The sequence below is a fragment of the Dendrobates tinctorius genome, unplaced genomic scaffold, assembly GCF_039654945.1.
Source record: "Dendrobates tinctorius isolate UK_male_01 unplaced genomic scaffold, ASM3965494v1 ptg000070l, whole genome shotgun sequence".
NCBI lineage: Eukaryota > Metazoa > Chordata > Amphibia > Anura > Dendrobatidae > Dendrobates > Dendrobates tinctorius.
In genome coordinates, this window is record NW_027361738.1 from 75,106,225 (window position 1) to 75,122,722 (window position 16,498).

Consider the following 16,498-nt stretch of genomic DNA (forward strand, 5'->3'; position numbering starts at 1 on the left):
TCCAGCACCGACCTCCACCCGCAGAGCCGCACTCCACATACATGGCTGCTCTCAGTGCTCTGTGCTGTGCGCACAGGACCTGTGATGAGGTCACAGGAGGGGAGGAGACAGGGGTCACATGATCGGGGGTCCTGACACCTTAACTCCTGTGATCTCATCACAAGCCTTTGCACGCTACCAGCAGCATCAGCGTTCAGGCTACTTGTAGATGCTGCTGGTAGCAGAGCACATAATGCCGCCCCCACGGTCACTCACTTTTAGGTGGGGAGAAGATGGAGTGTCATTGCAGCAGCCAGCAGGAATGTGGTGGGGGCCCCCTTAGAAGCTCTTGTGGTGGGGGCCCCGGGGCTGAAGCCCCGCCTGCCCTGCCTGTAATCCGGCCCTGCGCGGTGGCGGATTATAATGGGGCAATTTACTGGCCTCGGCTGTGGGCCCCTTAACCCCACTGGGCCCGGGGCAACTGCCCAAATTGACCTCATTATAATCCGCCACTGGTAGTAGTGTAGAAACAATCGAAAACTGCCACCAAGTAAGCCTCAGCCTACTACCTGATTTTCCCTGGGCTCCGACAACGCCAGTTGGTGCTCAGAAGTGCTGTCCGCACAGACAAAACACTTGCTCATGTGTAAGTGGGGTTTGGTAACGTCAGCTGATCCCCTGCTGTGTGTATGGCAAAGTGTCCTGCTCCCTCCAAAGTCAAAGTACCTCAGATTTACACCTGGCTCCAAGTAGGCCTCGGCCTACTACCTGATTTTCCCTGGGCTCCGACAACGCCAGTTGGTGCTCGGAAGTGCTGTCCACACAGAAAAAAACACTTGTTCATGTGAAAGTGGGGTTCGGTAACGTCAGCTGATCCCCTGCTGTGTGGAGGGCAAAGTGTCCTGCTCCCTCCAAAGTCAAAATACCTCCGATTTACACCTGGCTCCTAGTAGGCCTCGGCCTGCACCATGATTGTCCCTGGACTCCAACAACGCCAGTTGGTGCTCGGAAGTGCTGTCCACACAGAAAAAAACACTTGTTCATGTGAAAGTGGGGTTCAGTAACGTCAGCTGATCCCCTGCTGTGTGGAGGGCAAAGTGTCCTGCTCCCTCCAAAGTCAAAATACCTCCGATCTACACCTGGCTCCTAGTAGGCCTCGGCCTGCACCATGATTGTCCCTGGGCTCCAACAACGCCAGTTGGTGCTCGGAAGTGCTGTCCACACAGAAAAAAACACTTGTTCATGTGAAAGTGGGGTTCGGTAGCGTCAGCTGATCCCCTGCTGTGTGGAGGGCAAAGTGTCCTGCTCCCTCCAAAGTCAAAATACCTCCGATTTACACCTGGCTCCTAGTAGGCTTCGGCCTGCACCATGATAGTCCCTGGGCTCCAACAACGCCAGTTGGTGCTCGGAAGTGCTGTCCACACAGAAAAAAACACTCGTTCATGTGAAAGTGGGGGTCAGTAACGTCAGCTGATCCCCTGCTGTGTGGAGGGCAAAGTGTCCTGCTCCCTCCAAAGTCAAAATACCTCCGATCTACACCTGGCTCCTAGTAGGCCTCGGCCTGCACCATGATTGTCCCTGGGCTCCAACAACGCCAGTTGGTGCTCGGAAGTGCTGTCCACACAGAAAAAAACACTTGTTCATGTGAAAGTGGGGTTCGGTAGCGTCAGCTGATCCCCTGCTGTGTGGAGGGCAAAGTGTCCTGCTCCCTCCAAAGTCAAAGTACCTCAGATTTACACCTGGCTCCTAGTAGGCTTCGGCCTGCACCATGATAGTCCCTGGGCTCCAACAACGCCAGTTGGTGCTCGGAAGTGCTGTCCACACAGAAAAAAACACTCGTTCATGTGAAAGTGGGGGTCAGTAACGTCAGCTGATCCCCTGCTGTGTGGAGGGCAAACTGCTGCTGCCTCCAAATTGTAACTACTTCAGATTTAAACATTCTCTGATTTGGCCTCTGTCTCCACTCTGTCTCTAGTATTTCCCCTGACCTCCAACACCGCCAGTTCCTGCTCACAGTTGCCGTCCACGCATTCCACACTTGTTTCTGTGTTCCTGGTGTTCTGTTACATGAGCAGATCCCCCAATGTGTGTCTGGCACTGTCTCCTGCGCTGTCCACCTTCCCACTGCAAGTGGTGGGAATGTGGACAGAGCAGGAGACAGTGGCAGACACACATCATGGGATCTGCTGACATTACAGAACCCCAGTAACACAGGAACACGTGTGGATTGGGCAGACGGCTACTGTACGCATAAACTGGCGGTGTTGGTGGTCACGTGAAATCCTGGAAACAGAGTGGAGACAGATGCCTAATTGGAGCACGTTGACAGTCTGTTGTAGCCTACAAACAATCTAAAACTGCCACCAAGTAGGCCTCGGCCTTCACCATGATTGTCCCTGGGTTCCAACAACACCAGTTGGTGCTCGGCAGTGTCTTTGGCACGGGTACTCCCTGTTGCCCAGCCTGGTTCCAGCACGCCAGCTGTTTCCGGGTAGTGTCAAGGTCACTATGCCAACAATCCGTTATCCTGTCGTCTTGCGGCCTGGTTAGCCGACTCTACGGTGCCTGCAGTTTAGGTGACTCCTATGTGGGCTGCAGGAACTGGCACTGAAGGCTGGATCCGTAGTGCCAATGGGACATGGACCCCCAGTAGGACTGTGGGTTTCGGTAACTGCGGCCGGCTTGCGGCCTGGCTACTTTGCTTTGAATGGGTACCTTCTGCTACCCACCCGGGTTCCAGCACTGTCTGCTGGTTCTCGCCAGAGCCTTTGGCCTAGGTGCCTCCATCTCGGTATCCGAAGTCCAGCACCGTCAGCTGGTCCTTGGTAGTGCTTTTTAGCACAGGTACCTTCTGCTTAGTAACCGTGGTCCAGCACCGTCAGTTGGTCCTCGGTAGTGCCATTGGCTCTTGTTCCTTCTGCTACCCATCCGGGTTCCAGCACTGTCTGCTGGTTCTCGCCAGAGCCTTTGGCCTAGGTGCCTCCATCTCGGTATCTGAGGTCCAGCACCGTCAGCTGGTCCTTGGTAGTGCTTTTTAGCACAGGTACCTTCTGCTTAGTAAACGTGGTCCAGCACCGTCAGTTGGTTCTCGGTAGTGCCATTGGCTCTTGTTCCTTCTGCTACCCATCCGGGTGCCAGCACTGTCAGCTGGTTCTCGCCAGAGCCTTTGGCCTAGGTGCCTCCATCTCGGTATCCGAGGTCCAGCAAGGTCAGCTGGTCCTTGTTAGTGGTTTCTAGCACAGGTACCTCCTGCATAGTAACCGGGGTCCAGCACCGTCAGCTGTTCCTCAGTAGTGCCATTGGCTATTGTTCCTTCTGCTGCCAATAGGGGTTCCAGTACTGTCAGCTGGTTCTCGCCAGTTTCTCAGCCTTCTTGTACCTTCTGCTACATTTCCAAGATCAAGCTTTTTGAAATTGTCTTTGGTAATCCTTATTGATCTCCATGACGACGACCCTGATGACGACGACCCTGAAGACCACACCAAAGAAGACCAGAAATATGACCCTAAATAATATGACCAAGAGGACAAAGAACATGAAGACAACCACCAAGATACAGAACAAAAGACAGAAGAATAAGAAGCAGAAGAAGCAAAAGCAGAAGAACAGAAAGCAGAAGAACATTAAGCATAAGACTAAAAATCATCATAGAAGAAATCAAAATTATAAGCAGAAGAAGACTAAGCAGTAAATGGGGGTGAGTCCGATCCTCCTCGTGGTGCCCCTGGAAAATGCCTACTGCTGCAGGCCAAACTGAACGCAGACAAATCCTGTTGTAAATCTTTAGTGACAGGCAGAACATAAGGTGTAATCTTATAACGTTTATACATAAGTACTACAGGAATGCCTGTCACCATAAGAAAATGAAGACAAAGAAGAATAGGAAGAAGATGAAGAAATAGCATATGAAAATTAATAATAGCTGAATAAGAAGAATATGAAGAATGGAAAAAAAAATTAATGGGAAGAAGGTGAAGAAGAAGAAGATGAATAAGGTGAAGAAAAAGTTGATGAAAAAAATGCTACTGCTGCGGATCATGAAGGAGAAAGTGTGGGAGAAGTACAAAAGAAGGTGAAGAGCATGGAAGTTGTGAAACATACATATCTGACAAAATATAAAAAAGGTTAACATAGTCAATATCTTTTTAACTCCGAACGTCTTGAAAAAAAAAATTGGAATTAATGCTATGCCATGTGATTTGAATAAACCACTATGCTTTTAATGTCTCCTCCACCTCCCACAATACATTCTACATGATTCTTATTTGTTTTCAATTATGTAGAATTAGCCTACAAGGAAATAAAGGGCTTTTTTAAATTCCGATACCGGAAGTCCCATTGACTTGAATGGGACTTCCGGTATCGGAATCGGCGATACCCGATATTTTTTTCGTATCGGGCGATACCATCCGATACGATATTTTGGGGTATCGAACGGTATCGCTCAACACTAGTGGTGATGGATCACAGGATGTGCCATAAATTTATGCCAGGACCCCCACTTTAATCTTAGAATGAAGGGCACATAGCACTGGTTTAGCATTCTTTTCTCTAATCCCTGCACAGCAGTGCTCCATATAAGGAACTGGTTATAGAGGGAACTGCAGCCACCCGCATTCATTTTGCTGCACAGGGAAAATCTATGAAGGAGACACACCTTGTCAGGAACATGGGATATACAATGAGGAAAATAAGTATTTGATACGCTGACGAGTTTTCTACAAAGAATGAAGAGATGTGTAACTTTCATCGTAGGTATACTTTACCTGTTCGAGACAGAATCTAAAAATAAAAAAAAACAGAACATCTCATTGTATGATTTCTACATAATTAATTTGCATTTTATTGCATGAAATAAGTATTTGATCACCGGCCAACCAGCAAGAGTTCTGAATCACAGACCTGTTGGTTTTTCTCTAAGAAGTCTTCCTACTCTGCACTCATTACCTGTATTAATTGCACCTGTTTAAACTCGTTACCTGTATAAAAGACACCTGTCCACACACTCAATCACACTCCAACCTCTCCACCATGGCCAAGACGAAAGCGCTGTCTAAGGACTCCAGGGACAAAATTGTAAACCTGCACAAGGCTGGGATGGGCTACAGGACAAGAGGCAAGCAGCTTGGTGAGAAGGAAACAATTGTTATTTAAAAATCATACAATGTGATTTTTTTTGTTTTTTATTTTTAGATTCAGTCTCTCACAGGTGAAGTGTACTGTAATGGCAGCAGCCGTGCCCGCCGCCGTTCCCCTAGCATCGGGTCCCCCCGCGGCTGTCTCTTACCCGGCCGCCGCCGCCGCCTCCTCCTCTCTCCGGCTCACGCGCGTCTCCTTCCTCCTCCTGCTCACGCGCGCCTCGCCTCCCTGTCTTCCTGGCAGCTGCTGGCCCGCACATGCGCACTAGGTCGCGGGCGCGGCCGTCGGGTTGTTTAACCCTGCGGTGGGCGGTGGCCGATTAGCGGTCAGTCAATCACCTGCCAGCAGTGGATATATCAGGCGTCTCCCATAAGGGGAAGACGCCAGATTATTGTGTGTCTACCTGCTCTATTTTGGCCGCCTATAGCTTGTCTATAGGTCTCCCCTATGTCTTGTGGTTTCCCTAGTTCCAGTCTTGTTGTCTCTCCCTCTGGTTGTCCTCCTGTCTCCCTGCCTGTCTACTGTCCTGCCTGGTCCGGGTTCCACAGCCTACGTTCCCCGGTCCCCTGTCTCTGTTCCGTTCTCCAGTGTCTGCTCCGTTCCCTGTCCTGTACTCCTGCCCGCTGTCTGTCAGTCGTCCATGTTGCCTCCGGTCTTAGCCGCTCGTTATCTCTCCTCGCACTTCCCTCACGGAGTCCCGTACCTTGGTTCTGGAGCAGCCTCTCCAGCCTGTAGTCACTCCGGTCCATCGAGCCGCCCATCTTGGTTCCAGCTGTTGCGGTGTCTGACCCCCCCCCGCGGGCCTGCCCCTAACGGTCCCTGTATAGGGGTCGGTTCCACCTGGTGCGCTCGTCCCGGGGGCCTCAGTTCTGCGACCCAGAGGGTCCACTCTCGGACGCTGCCAAAACCCCTGAAGCGTCACAAGTACCTACGATTGAAATTACAGACCTCGCCCTTCTTTGTTGGGGGGAAAACTTGCAAAATCTGCAGCGTATCAAATACTTATTTCCTCACTGTAGTTACCGATACTCATATGTGCCTGGGTTCATCCCAACCAAACCCTTTTTCAACCTGGACATCCTGAGTTTGTCAGAAATGTTTTCAAATAGGAACAGTCTCAGTAAATCTGGTATGTCAGGCAAGTATGTTGCTGCAGCTTATACTGAGTGGTGTGAGAATCAGGAGTAGCAGGGAAGAGGGGCCCTGAGGAGCTGCCTATCAGGATAGATGAGCGAATGCTGATCAGCAGCAGGGACGAGGGGCACTGATGGGCTGACAACCAAGCAGGGTGGATGGAAATTCAGCAGCAGGGAGGAGGGACGGGGGGAATTGTCAAATAGGCTAGGTGGGCAGAGATTAAACAGCAGTGAAGAGGGACAAAATCAAGCTAGGTAGATGGAGAATCAGCAGCAGCTGGAAGGAGTGACACTGGGTAGCCATCAATTAGGGTTCATGGGTGGAGAGTCAGCAGCCGAGAGGAAGCAATCAGGCTAGGTGGACGAAGATTCAGCAGCAGAGAGGAGGGAAACTGATGAGCTATCAATTAGGATAGGTGGGCAGAGATTCAGCAGCAGGGAGGAGGGACACTGATGAGCTATCAATTAGGCTAGGTGGGAAGACATTTAGCAGCAGGGAGGAGGGACACTGATGAGCTATCAATTAGGCTAGGTGGGCAGACATTTAGCAGCAGGGAGGAGGGACACTGAGGAGCTATCAATTAGGCTAGGTGGGCAGAGATTCAGCAGCAGGGAGGAGGGAAACTGAGGAGCTATCAATTAGGCTAGGTGGGCAGAGATTCAGCAGCAGGGAGGAGGGAAACTGAGGAGCTATCAATTAGGCTAGGTGGACAGAGATTTAGCAGCAGGGAGGAGGGACAATGAGGAGCTATCAATTAGGCTAGGTGGGCAGAGATTCAGCAGCAGGGAGGAGGGAAACTGAGGAGCTATCAATTAGGCTAGGTAGGCAGAGATTTAGCAGCAGGGAGGAGGGACAATGAGGAGCTATCAATTAGGCTAGGTGGGCTGAGATTCAGCAGCAGGGAGGAGGGAAACTGAGGAGCTATCAGTTAGGCTACGTGGGCAGAGACTCAGCAGCAGGGAGGAGGGACACTGATGAGCTATCAATTAGGCTAGGTGGGCAGACATTTAGCAGCAGGGAGGAGGGACACTGAGGAGCTATCAATTAGGCTAGGTGGGCAGAGATTCAGCAGCAGGGAGGAGGGAAACTGAGGAGCTATCAATTAGGCTACGTGGGCAGAGATTCAGCAGCAGGGAGGAGGGACACTGATGAGCTATCAATTAGGCTAGGTGGGCAGATATTTAGCAGCAGGGAGGAGGGACACTGAGGAGCTATCAATTAGGCTAGGTGGGCAGAGATTCAGCAGCAGGGAGGAGGGACACTGAGGAGCTATCAATTAGGCTAGGTGGGCAGACATTTAGCAGCAGGGAGGAGGGACACTGAGGAGCTATCAATTAGGCTAGGTGGGCAGAGATTTAGCAGCAGGGAGGAGGGACAATGAGGAGCTATCAATTAGGCTAGGTGGGCAGAGATTCAGCAGCAGGGAGGAGGGAAACTGAGGAGCTATCAGTTAGGCTACGTGGGCAGAGATTCAGCAGCAGGGAGGAGGGACACTGATGAGCTATCAATTAGGCTAGGTGGGCAGACATTCAGCAGCAGGGAGGAGGGACACTAGGGAGCTATCAATTAGGCTAGGTGGGCAGAGATTCAGCAGCAGGGAGGAGGGAAACTGAGGAGCTATCAATTAGGCTACGTGGGCAGAGATTCAGCAGCAGGGAGGAGGGACACTGATGAGCTATCAATTAGGCTAGGTGGGCAGACATTTAGCAGCAGGGAGGAGGGACACTGAGGAGCTATCAATTAGGCTAGGTGGGCAGAGATTCAGCAGCAGGGAGGAGGGACACTGAGGAGCTATCAATTAGGCTAGGTGGGCAGACATTTAGCAGCAGGGAGGAGGGACACTGAGGAGCTATCAATTAGGCTAGGTGGGCAGAGATTTAGCAGCAGGGAGGAGGGACAATGAGGAGCTATCAATTAGGCTAGGTGGGCAGAGATTCAGCAGCAGGGAGGAGGGAAACTGAGGAGCTATCAGTTAGGCTAGGTGGGCAGAGATTTAGCAGCAGGGATGAGGGACAATGAGGAGCTATCAATTAGGCTAGGTGGGCACAGATTCAGTCAATCAAGCAAGGTATTCAGCAGCAGTTGGGAGGAGCGACGCAGGTCCATACATTTTGTAGTGTCTGGTACTAAAACATCCTCATTTATCTTTATCTTGGCTGAAATGAAATAGCAGAGTCTGTGAATAAGAAACCGCGATGAGTCTCTTCATTCTGGAAATGATCTTTGTAGACAATGCAGGGATAGATTTACCGTCCCCAGCAGAATTCATACAAAATAAATGTGCACACACCTGGATAATCATTTTTGTCTATGTCTGAATCCCCTCTCAGGGTGAAGCCAAATCCTGCCGGCTGCAGTGCTGAGGCCCAGGATCCTTCCAAGACTTGAGATGGTTTGCCATTTAACCCGTTTTTATTCCCATTATAAATAAACACTTTTCCCTTTCTGTCTTCCCCTGCAAATGGCGATCCTATGGCAACATCTGCAAAATGAAGGCAACACAACAATGAGATGAAATCTATCCGTCATTTATTTTGAAGACTGTTCTATATTAATAAAATCGGAGCAAAATGTCCCCTAAATTCCCTAAGTACCTGGGGGTGGAAAAAACATATGTTACCAGTTTTCTTATCATCAATTGTCATTCTTGAATGTATAGTGTACAAATTACAGATACGAATGTAACGAATAGTACAATATCGCAATTGAAAAGATCATGCTTGAGAATACCAAGACGCACATCATGAAGGGTCGTCTCTGGTGCAGACTGGTGCAATGCGATATAGCCAGCAGCCTGCCATGTAATGTCAGGGTTAGATAATCAGATTACTGATGGGCAATCTGAGTGCCACCACATTTTTTTGTGCCCCTGATTTTTAAGCCCCTACCGAAACCCTAGGCACTGGGAAAAAACTGTAATACATGATTATTTTTTTCTTTTTTGCTAAAACAACATTATTGCTGGAGAGAGCAGAAATTCCTCCACTCTTGGGACCCTCAAAATAAATCCCTACGTTTTGGAAGAAAAAGATCCAGCCCCGAACACGGGACACTAATTAAAGGAGCTGTGCAGTAAATGTGGAATGTATTAGGGAGCTGGCAGACGAGTTTCAAAAGAGAAATGGAGGTTAATTGGGAGGTTATCCTCATAAAAGGGGCTCTCTATGGACCGGAGTGTGGAAAGCTGTGAAGCCCAGACACCAGTGAGCGCAGGGTCACATAGTGAGAGTGGGCGCAGATCACAGCCGAGCGGGAGAAAGCAAAGATCGCTTCTAGCAAAATGCTAATTCTGACATCTGCGGCGGGACACAAATAGAATTCACTACTGTATGGAATGGAGCACAAAGCAACAGGACAGAGGACAGATAATGAGCTAGTCTTTAAATCACGCTTTTATGTTAAATTTATTCTCTTTTTTTAAGTTGATAATGTTTTTTTTTTTCAATTTCCATCAGAAATCATGCAGATTTCACACTGGTCTAAAACTACTCTCATATTTCTTATTATGTGCAGAAGAATTTTCAACAAGCTTATTATCATCACAGACAATGCAAGGCAACAAACACCTCTTTGTACATCAAATAACTAAATCCAACATTCACTATATTTCATTTCACAGCTCACCTCCGCCTCCTGTACGATGACTGATATCACCTTTATGAACATCATAGATAACACAGAATCCACCATTCACAATAGGTGATGTCACAGCTCACCTCCTCCACCACAATGAGAGATATCACCTCTAAAAACAGTAGATAATACAGGATCCACCATCCACTGTAGGTGATGTCACAGCTCACCTCCTCCTGTACAATGACTGATAACACCTCTATATACAGTAGATAACACAGGATCCACCTTTCACAATAGGTGATGTCACAGCTCACCTCCTCCTGTACAATGACTGATAACACATATACAGTAGATAACACAGGATCCACCATTCACAATAGGTGATGTCACAGCTCACCTCCTCCTCCTCCTGTACAATGCCTGATAACCCCTCTATACACAGTATATACAGTGGGGAAAAAAAGTATTTAGGCAGCCACCAATTGTGCAAGTTCTCCCACTTAAAAAGATGAGAGAGGCCTGTAAGTGACATCATAGGTGGACCACAACTATGAGAGTCAAAATGAGAAAACAAATCCAGAAAATCTCCTTGTCTGATTTGGTAAGATTTATTTTGCAAATTATGGTGGAAAATAAGTATTTGGTCATTAACAAAAGTTCATCTCAATATTTTGTTATATATCCTTTGTTGCCAATGACAGAGGTCAAACGTTTTCTGTAAGCCTTCACAAGGTTGGCGCACACTGCTGGTGGTACGTTGGCCCACTCCTCCATGCAGATCTCCTCTAGAGCAGTGATGTTTTGGGCCTGTCACTGGCCAACACGGACTTTCAAATCCCTCCAAAGGTTTTCTATAGGGTTCAGATCTGGAGACTGGCTAGGCCACTCCAGGACCTTCATATGCTTCTTCAAAGCTACTCCTTCATTGCCCTGGCGGTGTGCTTGGGATCATTATCGTGCTGTAAGACCCATAAATGTTTCATCTTCAATGCCCTTGCTGATGGAAGGTTTGCACTCAAAATCTTATGATACATGTCCCCATTCATTCTTTCATGTACACGGATCAGTCGTCCTGGTCCCTTTGCACAGAAACAGCCCCAAAGCATGATGTTGCCACCTCCATGCTTCACAGTAGGTATGGTGTGTTTGGAAGAGACAGAATGCTGAGTTGCATCCAAAGAGCGAGTTATGTTTCTACCAAACAGTTCTACTTTGGTTTCATCAGATCAAATCACATTCTCCCAATACTTTTATGGATAATCCAAATGCTCTCTTGCAAACTTCAGATGGGCCCAGACATGTACTGGCTAAAGCAGGGGGACACGTCTGACACTGCAGGATCTAATCCCTGGCTGCATACTGTGTTACTGATGGTAGCCTTTGTTACGGTGGTCCCAGCTCTTTACAGGTCATTCACTAGGTCCCCCTCCGTGTAGCTCTGGGATTATTCTCACCATTCTTGTGATCATTTTGACCCCACGAGGTGAGATCTTGCATGGAGCCCCAGATCGAGGGAGATTATCAGTGGTCTTGTATGGCCTTAATTTTCTTATTATTGCTCCCACAGTTGATTTCATCACACCAAGCTGCTTACCTATTGCAGATTCAGTCTTCCCAGCCTGGTGCAGGGCTACAATTTTGTTTCTGGTGTCCCTCATCAGCTCTTTGGTCTTCACCATAGTGGAGTTTGGAGTGTGACTCTTTAAGGTTGTGGACAGGTGTCTTTTATACTGATAACAAGGTCAAACAGGTGCCATTACTACAGGTAATGAGTGGAGGACAGAGGAGCCTCTTAAAGAAGAAGTTACAGGTCTGTGAGAGCCAGAAATCTTGCATGTTTTTAGGTGACCAAATACTTATTTTCCACCATAATTTGCTAAATAAATCTTGCCAAATCAGACAAGGTGATTTTCTGGATTTGTTTTCTCATTTTGACTCTCATAGTTTTAAGTGGTAGAACTTGCACTATTGGTGGCTGACTAAGTACTTTTTTTCCCCACTGTAACACAGGAAACACAGTTCACAAAAGGTGATGTCACAGCTCACCTCCTACTCCTCCTGTACAATGAGTGATAACACCTCTATATACAGTAGATAACACACAATCCACCATTCACAATAGGTGATGTCACAGCTCACCTCCTCCAATCCTCTTCACAGAGACCTTTGCCCAGACTAGAGCATGCACAGATAACACTTTTAAACAAAACCTTGGGTGTAAGTCATTCTAATGCTGCTAACTTGAAAAAGGTCTCTAAGATAACGATTAGTGGTCAGTGTGAAAACTGCATGATTTTTTATTTTATATAGATAGTAATATGAACAATTAAAACAAAAAATATTGACTTTTTTTTTTTTTTTTTTTAAAGACACATTTAACATCATACAATGATTTAGCCAATAGGTAATTTTCTGGTGACACATTCTATTTCATTTTATGGCCTATTTAGGTAATAGATGATAGTAGCTATCCTTTGCTTAGTCATATACCCACCAGGGCTCTTGAGGACGACAGTGAACGCTCACTGGTTCCAACTTGAGGTCATTTGAGGCGGCCAATCACTGGCCACAAAAGTGACCTGCCTCAATCAGTGATCAGCTTAGAGGGCATTTCCTGACATTTCTGGTGATTGGAAATGAGACCAGGAAATAGATACTAGCTTGGGATCTGGAGATGTGGGGGGCAGAGAAGGGCACTATTGCTTCTTTTATTTATCTATTTTTGACCAGTCTTTAGCCATTTTAAAAATAATTTCTGATGAACATGCAACTTCCAAGTCTCGCACATTTATGGTACTGCGATACTCCAACTATTATCTGAGTTACAAATAATCCATTTTACACTCTGTAGAAGAAATGAATCTTACCGTTGTATCCATCTTGATTCAAATCGCCTAAATTTGTGATAGAGCTGCCAAATCTGCCAAACACCGCGACCCCCTTCAGTAACTGAGCGTCTCTGAACATAAGAGGACTCTCCTGCAAGTAGAGGTAAACGTGGCCCACTTCTTTTGGGTTACTCTCGAATTCACGGTCCATGTACAGTGGCGCCCCCACCAGGACATCATCTAAACTGCACAAAGAAGGGATATAATCATTCAGAAATATTTGTCAGCTGCATACTGCATGCATATCAGCAATTTCGTCAAGTACCTTCTCTAGCGGAATAGCTCCTTAAAGAGCACATCATGCTTCTGCACTCTGCTATCCGTCCTAATTATTCTGCACTCTGTTATCATTCTTATTAATTTTGCACTCTGTTATCCTCTCTAATAATTATGCTGCCTTTTTCCTTTCCTAATAATTTTGCTCTTTTTCCCTTCCTAATAATTTTCCGCTTTGTTATCCATCCTAATAATTTTGCACTGTGTTATCCTCTCTAATAATTTTTCTTTATTTTTCCCTTCCTAATATAATTTTCCGCTCTGTTATCCTTCTTAATAATTTTGAACTTTTGTTTTCCTTCCTTGTAATTTATAATTAATCTGACAACTGCTTGCTACCATTCATCATCATTAATGATGGGGCAGTATTAGTAAGTGTAAGGACTCAACTGGTAAAAGTGGTGAGAGTTCCCCTTTAAATCAAGATTGACTATGGAGCAGATAATTTAATTAATCCATTTATCCTTTTCTTTAGTTTGAGGAGTATGGGAACATATTAAAGGGGTTGTCCAGGACAGACATCTTGATGTACCCATAGGATACATTATCAATATCAGATACATGGGGGGTCCGATACCAAGAAGCAATCAGCTGTTGTAGGATCCACGAAGGGCCAGATGTAAACACTGTACAGAACCAGTACAGCACAGCCCCATGTACACTATAGTGATAATTCTTTGGTGCTGCACCACAGCTGCTATCCAAGTGCTGGAACAGCCCCTACACAGTGCGCAGTGCTGTGCTGTTCCAGCTCTCCAAACTGTTCACCAGACCTGAGAACAGGTGATTGTTTGGGCTTCGATAACATATCCTAAGAAAAAAAAATCATCATTATTTCAATCTTTGGACAACCTCTGTGAGGCAAATCAAATAAAGCATTTCCATAATATAGTGGTGTACACAGTGGATGGAGCCTGATAACTAAGTAAATTATAATGTTAGCCCCTTTCAAGTACCAATTGACACTTACACAAACCTGAGGAAGGACAGATGGTCCTTGCAGCCCTTTGCCATTTTTAACGTTCTCTCAGGTGGAGACCACTTTCCTTTGCAGATTCTCCCCACCCATTAAATTGGGGACAAGGCCAACCTGGAGAGGGGCCCCACTCCCTTTTGGCCCCTATAGTGCATACGTCCTACTATCATCTAAACCTAAATTAGTGTCTCATGAGTATCAGTTACGCTTCATACATATCGATCCCAAGGTGCATTAGTGAGGGCTGACGTTCTCGCCATATCCGAGCACAATTATCTTACTGTACACCATACTTTCCCATCGAAATGATGCATAGAAAGCAATGCACGTAAATATACAGGACATTAACCTCCGCGACTCCGCCATGACATGCATGGAATCTGAGGCTCTTAAAAATATCACTTATGAGCACAGATGTGTACATTATATGACACGAACATATGCATTGCGTAAATGTTTAGAATCTGCGGGACAGTATATAATTATGATCGATGACTTGATTATGGATCATTGTATGCAGCAATAAAATATGATAAACTCCTGCACATGTATACAGGCAAATACACGCACACAGGCAGTCATTCATTATACGCAACGTCACAGGACTCAATACTATCTCTTTTTTTGGGCTTTTAAAATAAAAGTTTCCATGATGAAAAGGAGAATACTGAATACAAAATGGGAAAGAAAAACTGCATATGGCTATTCAATTTCATACTTAAAGGGGTTGTCCGGTCCAGATCGATAAGTCTGCAGTCACTCTGTGTGACAGCAGACTTACAACCCCCCCACCGCCAAGCTCACACACTGTGCGCCACGGAGATTCGCCGGTTCCTGACCCGGGACTGGAAAGTATGCATGAGTTATACATGCTCCCAGCCAATGGGTGCGGCCTCGCTCCATACACATGTATAGAGCCGAGGCCACGACCCGACTAGTGTCGCCGTCGTCTGATAGGTGTGGCCAACTAGAGGATATGGAGAGCGAGGCTGCCCCCACTGGCCGGGAGTAGGTATAACTTATACATACCCTCCGGTCCCGGGTCGGAAACCAGCAAATCCCCACAGAGCACAGTGCAAGCAGTAAGGGAATTCATGAGTCTGGAGTCACACAGAGTGATAATAGATGACAGTATTACTAGTTCTGTAAATGGGCTGTGTGGCTGAATTGCACATACAGGTACTGTAAGGATGACTGGTATTATAGGGAGGGCACTGCAAGGTGGTAATGTAGTTGGCCTTATCAATGTGAGTACTGTGATGAAACTGTAAGAGGGCACCGCGGATGGCACTGACAGAGGGCACTGCAGTTGGTGGCTCAATGTGCAACTTCAAACTATTTTAGCAATTTCTAACCTTTCTGCACTATCTGGACAATTAATATCCTTTTAAAGAAGAGCCCTCCTCATCCCATCAAAGTTTTTATCCTCTTAATATATTGCACTCATCATATTATACCGCACTGTGTACTTACAATTGCTCATTTTGCCTTTCCCCCCCAGCTCATTGTTCTCTTTTCTCTGCTCGATGTAGAAACAGGAAGTCTTATCCCTGCATAAATCAGTCCCCTCTTCAACTCCTGACCCAGCTGCTACTTCCTCCCCTCTGCCATTGGCTTTTGCAGTGACTTATGACTAATTCAGGTAATATTGACATCCTGTTTCTACTAGGATTCAGCTAGTCTGTTGATGTCATAGACCTAATGGAAAAGAGAAGAATTATCTGGGTAGAAAGGCAAAATGAGCAATTGTAAGTACACAGTGCTGTATAATATGATGATCACAACATATTAAGAGGATAAAAATTTCGATGGAAGGAGGAGGAGGGCTTCTTTAATATCATTACCTGCACTACACACACATATATATATATATATATATATATATAATACATATAGTATATATATATATATCTATGTAGCAGCATCTCTACCATTCTCGCTGTTTTCTACTAGATTTTGTAAAAAAATATATATTTTTAATTAAAAAAAAAATACTCCTGCCACTCCATTCTGCAGCGTTTCCCACTGACGACTCTTCTACTACAAGAGCGTATGACATTTAGCAGAATACAGGGCAGAGCATGAAACCATAAGCATTAAGCCGCGTATTTACATCTAACATAATCCCCATATACATGTCAGACATTGATTCCTCCCCCTCCCGTGCGTTGTCTTAAAAAAACGAAAATGCAGCGAAGTGGCAAAATGGAGTAAAAACACAGTTCTTCATGGTGGTAATTAAGAGTGGCCCAAACATTGGAGGATAGCGTTAACATACCCGTCATTGTTTACATCTGACACGGCGACTGTATATCCGAAGTATGAAGCCATCTGGAAAGAGAGAGGTTTTAACAATGGCACGACCCTCCTCGTATATATCTGCGAACGTATTGGCGTTCTGACATCAAACAATGTCTTAATGGGACAAGAATCTGCAAATCTTCAATATCTCACCGAATGATTTAAACAATGAGCTGAACCTGAACCCTGAAAGGCCAATTTCCGAGACTTCCATTAAACAAGGGCA

The 16,498-nt window shown here is 46.3% G+C and overlaps 1 protein-coding gene across 1 annotated transcript in view; it reads right to left on the bottom strand.

Moving 5' to 3' along the window:
• Positions 1-16,498, bottom strand: part of ITGA8 (integrin subunit alpha 8) — a 213,250-nt gene that overhangs the window by 102,096 nt on the left and 94,656 nt on the right. Inside the window, exons 11-13 of the mRNA XM_073581939.1 lie at positions 16,250-16,302; positions 12,699-12,904; positions 8,546-8,737 (exon numbers count right to left, since the gene is read on the bottom strand). Coding sequence (XP_073438040.1) covers positions 8,546-8,737; positions 12,699-12,904; positions 16,250-16,302 — 451 coding nt within the window. The remainder of the gene's footprint in view (positions 1-8,545; positions 8,738-12,698; positions 12,905-16,249; positions 16,303-16,498) is intronic.